At 41.7% G+C, this 7,411-nt stretch overlaps 1 protein-coding gene across 4 annotated transcripts in view; it reads right to left on the reverse strand.

Moving 5' to 3' along the window:
• Positions 1–1,911: 1,911 nt before the first annotated feature.
• The window catches only part of LOC125038708 (carboxypeptidase M-like), a 52,754-nt gene continuing 47,254 nt past the window's right edge, over positions 1,912–7,411 (reverse strand). For 3 of the 4 annotated variants that reach the window (XM_047632278.1, XM_047632279.1, XM_047632277.1), the window contains one exon: positions 1,912–4,830. In XM_047632278.1, coding sequence (XP_047488234.1) covers positions 4,684–4,830 — 147 coding nt within the window. In that variant the 3' untranslated portion in view covers positions 1,912–4,683. Of the gene's footprint in view, positions 4,831–6,465 lie in introns of all 4 variants that reach the window. The other variant, XR_007116069.1, reaches the window with a different exon arrangement.

Here is a 7,411-nt window from a genome sequence, read left to right on the forward strand (position 1 = left end):
GCATGAAGATGAGACTCCAAGGTACAGGATAGCATCCAGGCTTCACTAACTAGTAAAATTGGCAATAGGAGGGCCTTGAAGATGCGTAACTTGGTCATTTGCATAGGTACTGGCATCTCCATCTTTTGTTGAGAGAGATCCTTGTCCCTGCTGACAACTCAGTTTCACTACCAAGGCATGTAAAGCTCTCTGTAACTTCAATATCCTTGCTGCAAGCACATACTGGCTGAATATGTTCTAGCAGGCCCCCTAAATCTTGAATCTTGGTCTTCGTATAGGAAACCTCTTGTCCCCAGGGCTTTACTTCGTTGCTAAACGCATCTACAGCCACCACTAGGGTTTCCAGAGACTCGGATAGAATAGCAACATCGTCAGCAAAGTGAACGTTGGTAACCTTGGTATTGCCCAGAGTTACTGCTTGCAAGTGTTGGAAAGCGTTGGTGCAAGAACTCAGCCTAGCCACACTCCCCCTCCCTCACCCTGTCCACATGAAACGTTGGACCGACGGGTGTTTTGAAGTGGACTCGGAGGGTACCCACAACTAATCTATGATCAGTACTACAGAACGCGACACTCACGTATACCTTGCAGTTCTGGAGGATCCTCCAGCGAGTGTTAACGAGGAAGTGGTCAATCTCCTTGGCCATTGTGCCCGCGTCACTGTACTATGTTCATCCTTAATTTCTGTGACCTTACAAAGTCCCGGAAAAGGAGGCTATTCTTGCTGCTGGTATCAGCTCCAGAGCCATGGGGACCGAAAGACATCTCACAGCCAGCTTGATCGCAGCCAGATGCTGCACTGAAGGCACCTAGAACAATGCGAATATCTCGCCGGGGACAGCTGTTTGTCATAGATGCAAGTTTGGCGTAAAGTACCTCTTTCACGTCGAGACTATAAACATCAGTAGGAGCGCAGATGGCAATAAGAGACGGGAGGTCCAACGCAAGCTTCATTCCCAGTGCGAGATTGATCTGAGGACAGGGCTGGCGGAGGGCGCGAGAAACAGCTGCAACAGTGTGGCCACGTGGAGGACTGCAGCGAGTAAAGTGAAGTCAGCCCGTGCATGTGACCGAGCTCTTGCCATGGACTTGAGAAGAAGCGCGGGAATCGAAGGGTCGATGTGGGTTCACGGCCATAGACGCAGATGTGCGGCCTAGTCGTGGTGCGAGGCGGTCGCGTCTCAGGACCTGCTGTGGGTGTGTAAGTTGTAGGGAAGTGTATATATATCGTACACTGCTTGTGTATATACGGTTTACATGTGCCTTGTTTTTATGGAGATAAAGTGTCGGTACTATTTAAGTTTTTATCTTTGTGATTTAACCCAATACTGCCGGGGAAAAAAAAAATAAAAAATGGGGAAAAGGCTGTGCTCATTTTTTATATATGTATATATATATATATATTTTTTTTTTTGTGAAATGCCTGCACATAGATGGCTCTGCTAGTGATTAGCCACAAAGGAGTCAATTAGTAGTGAGCCAGTTACTCGTAATTGGCTCATTGGTGACTTAGTCCAAGTGTAGCCATCGATGAGTAAAAACAATCAAACAAGTACCTCACAGTGGCCATGGCATACACGTACACGTCATTCCCGTCGGCTTTGGATTAAGTGATCTGTATGTTAAATGAAAGGGCCAGTATCATTCCAATGCACTCTTGTTTTTTTTATAAGAAAGATTAAAAAAACAAAAAACAAAAATCAGGGTATCTATCCATCCTCCCCACACTATCTGCCCAACACTTCAGTTTGTCATTACCGTCATTATGACAAACCTATTTGAGTTCACCATTAACATTCCACTAACGATCACTTTATGCCTTTGATTTTTGAGCACCGTAGTGTCCATTTTAACCCGTAGGTTAGAATAACGGCGCAGTTTATGTGTCTAATAGGAAAAAATAAACACCGCTTACTTCGATTCTTTATTGATAGTTAGGAAAGAATTCGCACAATACAATGTTTTTTTGTGTATATATATTTTTTCAATATAATGATCCCATTTCATGTAATCCACAAAAAAGAAGATATGGAAATAAGGAGAGAAAACGTTTAACTTACAACCAACCGCTGGGAAAAAAAAAAAAAAAAATAAAATCTGACATTAACCTCGAAATGCATTCTATGAATTTATGACGGATTCTTATAAAGACAGGTACTAAATGTTTTTTTAATGATTTATTTTATCCATTATTTATTCTGTGTCATTATTATTATCGTTATTATTAGCGTTATCACTATCATCATTAACGTTACTTTATGTTTATTTTAACCTTTATTTTAAGATTATCATTAATGTTATTCATTATTATTGTTATTATTATATTTATTCCTATTGTCATTACAATTACTTCAGGCAGATTGTACAAGGTGGGTAACTATGAGAAAGACATGACATTTTATTGGATCACAGAAAGGAGACACTGAGACAGGCAAGGACGACGAGCCTAAAAAATGGAAGAAAAAAATGGCCGCTCTCTCACTCTGCCTTCGTCTCGAAACAACTCTAAATTGTTACCTGACAACCGCTGTCACTACACTGTCAAAAGGGTGGAGTATCGAGTGCTAATGTACTAAGGACTACAATATATGACATCATACCACTGATGATATCATACCACCTGATAATGGCTTATGTATAAGGTATTAATGATCTATAATAATAACAACAACTCACGTTATTATCTAGCTTAACAGGTCATTAACAGTTGTGTTATGACATTCTTAAAAAAAAAAAGGTATAATTCAATGCACCCCTTTCCCTCCCCTTCCAAAAAAAATAAAATAAATAAAAAATAAGTCTGTATCCCCTAACAATGGATGACTTAAAGAAGACGACTTCCTCGCAGTCCCGGTTGAAGCTTCTCCCAAGGAACCTTTGTGTTTCTGCGGGCTCGGGACGTGTCTCTCTATCACTACAAACAAGGCAATTAATGGCAGGCAGACGTGGGTTGGTCAATCAAGAATGCTACAAAAAATCGTGGAGGCGAGACTCCGTAGACTTCTTCCTCTGTTTCTCGGAACAGCGCGCCAGTCTTTCAGAGGGAAAAAATAGACTAACAAATGCTATAGAAGTTAAGCGTTCCTCCCATGGGCTGTGACAACATTCCCCATATCGTTATTATATATGTGTATTTCAAAACTACATCGAGTCGGCTTCCCTCGAAGGACTGGCGCCGCAGGACATATCGGCAACAGATGAGGTCGGGAAAAGGGATTTTTACAATATATTTTCTTTCTTTTTAATCGAGCCAAAATAGTGCTCGCTATGTAGAGTTCTGTAATCCGGAACGTTTAAAGAATTTAGTCACGTCGATCATTCATCATAAACTAAATTTTAGTTACTCCCGGCAAATGACTTTAGCTCCCTCGTCGACCGCCTCAAATAGATGCACAATATATCTATCGCTCGGAATCTGCCTCATCACAGTGCTCACAAAAGTTCACACGAGAATGAACAACATGTCATCCATCAACAATAAGAAATGATATGAAAATAACCGAGTCCTCTATACACATAATGGGCAAATAACATCATAACAGTGACGTGAACACTCTTGTTAGCTAAAACGTGTGCATAGTAGGTGTCTTTGCCTGTGTTCTCGCGGCCGCACCTTCAATGGCTAACAGAAGACGGTCGCAATGCGCAGATCGACTCTACATTGAGGAACAAAATCATATTTAATTTATATTTCAATTCATGTTACTTTATACTGCTGATAACTCTTGTTAAATTCGAATGCTGAAAAATGTAATGTGAACAATTAGATTTTTATCAGGTTTCCTTATAATATTATCGCTGTTTCAGCAGGATTCATTTGTTACGTGTGTGTTTCACATGCGCAAATTGAAGGTGCAACAATTGCACTACACATACGAGGGCGATGTGCAACATTACGACCGCGAATGCATCTTGAAATTCTGTCAACTCGGAATATTAAAAAAAAATCAACGAGACATCGCACATTTTTATATAACATTTACAAACTACCTTAAAACCTACGGTCGGGTGCGATCTGTAGTAACAAGCGTAATAATAAAATAAATAGTAACAATTCAAAATATATTAATATATATATGGTATGTATATATGTATATATAATTACTATCAGGTAATCAAGGAATCACATAGATAAAAGTGGTGGCTGGCTCTTTTCCTCCCCGGCACTGGACCGCCGCAGGAGGGAGGGTGCCAACTGCCCGAGCCTAATGCCACTTGCTCCTCAGGAAAGGTAATGCCTAACGCTACGACGAACTTACTCGAAAACATCGTCCTGGATGTCTAAAAAGCTACTCCCATACGCTTTCGTCAAAAAAGAAGAAAACAATCGTAAAAGAGAGGGATTTAAGTTGTTTTTTTATTATCTATGTATTATCATTAATCTATTTGGTTCTTTTGTGCATATGTCTGCATGGCACCTGAGTAAGGTTAGCTAAGGAGGAGACCGTTACTTCAGGTTGGTTTTCGTGAAAATGTGTTCTCATGCACTCTTACTCTTAACATTATCATCATCATTGGTCTTCCTTTACGAACGGATAACAACAACAACAATATAAATAGAAAATACATAAATAAAACGAGGTCTCGAGGCGGGGGGGCTGTCCTCCGGGGCCTCGAGCAGACGCCCTGCTCCTTCAGCAGAGGTTCTGGCGCTCAGCAGGTGGACAGCCGCTCGCCTCCGCCTCAGCCGAAGATGCTGATCACGTTGGATATAGTGTCTCCGATGGACGACAGGAAGCCGCCTATTCCGCCCTGGGGCTGAGGGGCGCCGCCCTGCTGCTGGCTCGGGCCGCCCACGTACACGGGCCGCCGCTGCTGGTCGATGCGGTGCTGTGAATGGGAGGCGCGGTTAGTGCGGCCGCGGACGCTCGAGGGGGTGGACGCGCTGTGGCCCCTCTTCCCTCGAGGCGCGTGAGAGGATCCCATTCCTATATCTCTCTCCATATATATCCATATCCTCTTATACTTAAATAATGAAAGTCACGAATTAACAGCCATGCATTCCGCCACTGACACTCTGTTCGGCCGACACCAGCTCGTGTGTAGTTTGTAGTTTACTCAAGATTAAAGGAGATGATCTCTCTCCGAGTCTCGTGAATGAGCTTCCGAGCAGAGAACGGTTTGAGGAATTAAGCTCTTCTAGATCAAAGGCATCATTTTCATCTTATTAGTGTATATGCAGAGGAGATTTTCACTTAGTTTTTCCCCAGTAAAACCTATTTTTGATGTGACAAATGCAAATGTATATTCAGTTATAAAAATTATAATATCAATAATAAACTGGTGTTGACAATCAAGAGCTCTATATAACTTGAGGAATAATATCTTAAAAAATCATGATCACATTCAGCCATAAGAGATGATTTGAACCTCAAGCATCAAAAGGCAAATGTGCGCGGTTGTAAACACATAAAACCACGTCTATACACACAGAAAACATGCATTGAAATAAAACACTATATACAAGTACGCACACAATCACACACACAAACATACACACACATTTACACACATAAGATTAAAACCACTAGAATAAATTAGTTCAGGGGTTTTCATCGTTACAATTTCCGAATTCATGCAGCATAAAAGCGAATATGAAAGAACTTTTTATATGAAGTGGTTAGCTAAAATATCTATAACATGTTAAATCATGAATACAACTGTTTTGAAATTATATTCTATGTAGTTTTTATGTTAGGTGGGTAGGCGCAAGTTCGAAAAAAAAAACAAGGATAAAACAACAACAACAATAGTAACACTGAAGTTATACAGCTAAACAGTGAGCCCTGAAAACCCCTGATCCAGAGAAACATGACCTAAGTTTTTTTTTTCATTTGTGTTTTAATGTTATTTTTTTATTCCACGAACCACGAGCCATGCTCCACAGCACACGCACCAGAACTGCGCTATCGCCACGCCCACAGCCACAACCCCACAGCATGCAAAGGCCACATACAGCGAGCAAAAAACCTCCACCACATTTCTGGCCAAGGATCCCGAATGTAAAAGATGCACAACTTCGCCGAATTCGTTGTAAATAACTTTTTCATTTCCATGAGCTTCAGGGTATCACTGTTACAAATTATTAAGCCAATTATCAACCGCTATCGTTTTATCAGTGATCGATGGTATTACATCAGTTTAAATACCATTCAAACATAACTAGAAGTAAAAGAGGCACCGAAGAAACGAAGTGCTCTGATGAATGGGGAAATAGCCCTAATTGAAATTAAAGAAAAGAAATCGCGACGTTCCGAACTCGCCAGACGGACAGACAACCGAAATGGATCAAATGTCGGTTATTGTTCCTCCGTCTGACGAGGAACCCCAAAGGCATTCGAAACGTCACGAAGTCTCGCCTCGCCTCCTCGCGGCCGTCTCCCCACTCATCTTCGCGTGCGCGTCCTTCGTCAGAGTTCAGCGAGTTGTGCATCTTTCTCCCCGGGCCCTTCGGCGCTCCCGTACCCGCGCGTCCTCCCTGGCGCCATGGGTCCGCATCAGGGCACGCGTGAAGTCCCCTGTCGGTCCGCATGCAAGCGCGCAGCAAGGGTGTCGCAACCACCACCTGTGTTGACCTCGATCCGGCGCGTGTCGTCCATGCACCGTGACGTCACACGCGCCCGCCTGTTGACCTGACCTGAGCTGACCTTCCGAGCAATCCGGGATCTGGCCGATCGGGTTTTCGGTTTGCGAGGCGGGTCCTTTCTCTCTCTCTCTTTTCCTAATATCGTCTGACTCTTAACACTTATTTGAATTTCCTTATTCACAGTATCTGTATATATATTCCCCTTTTCGTCTCAAGAACAGTTGAGAAAACATGTCCGTTCCAGACGTGTGAGATTTAAAAGAGAAGTTCGGCTTAAACTTTATCCTACGAGTCATCGAAGCGCAATCACTGAAACGACTCACGTTTTTCAGTGAAGATGCGATGAAGACAACTTTAAAACCTTTAAGAAAACCTTTAGTCTGAATCAAACACTAAGTGTCATAAACAAATCAAACTGTAAATCTTTGGCTACGACACATCAACACTATAAACTTCTAGCTAAATCTGAACCTCAAAAAAGGAAAACTGCCTAAAGTCACATTCAAATCAACTGCAAGAACTTTTTTTTTTTCATTTTACAAATTTTATATTCTTTCGATAGATTATCACAGACAAGACCATTACCATGTTGCATTATAATTACTATTAAAAAATGGCGGATATTCTTATCACATAATCAGTAACACAAGATCTAGAAACATCAGATCTAAAAGACAACGATGTGCATATTTCGTGTAGTTTAAAAAGTGTCAAAAACCGAACTGGATATACGGAACATCTACCAACTTTCTGTAACAGACGACGAATTACGGGCCTAAAAATGTCTTACTCAGTTTTCCATAGAGCCACGAATAAAGCTGATTA

The sequence above is a fragment of the Penaeus chinensis genome, chromosome 25 (assembly GCF_019202785.1).
Source record: "Penaeus chinensis breed Huanghai No. 1 chromosome 25, ASM1920278v2, whole genome shotgun sequence".
Lineage (NCBI taxonomy): Eukaryota > Metazoa > Arthropoda > Malacostraca > Decapoda > Penaeidae > Penaeus > Penaeus chinensis.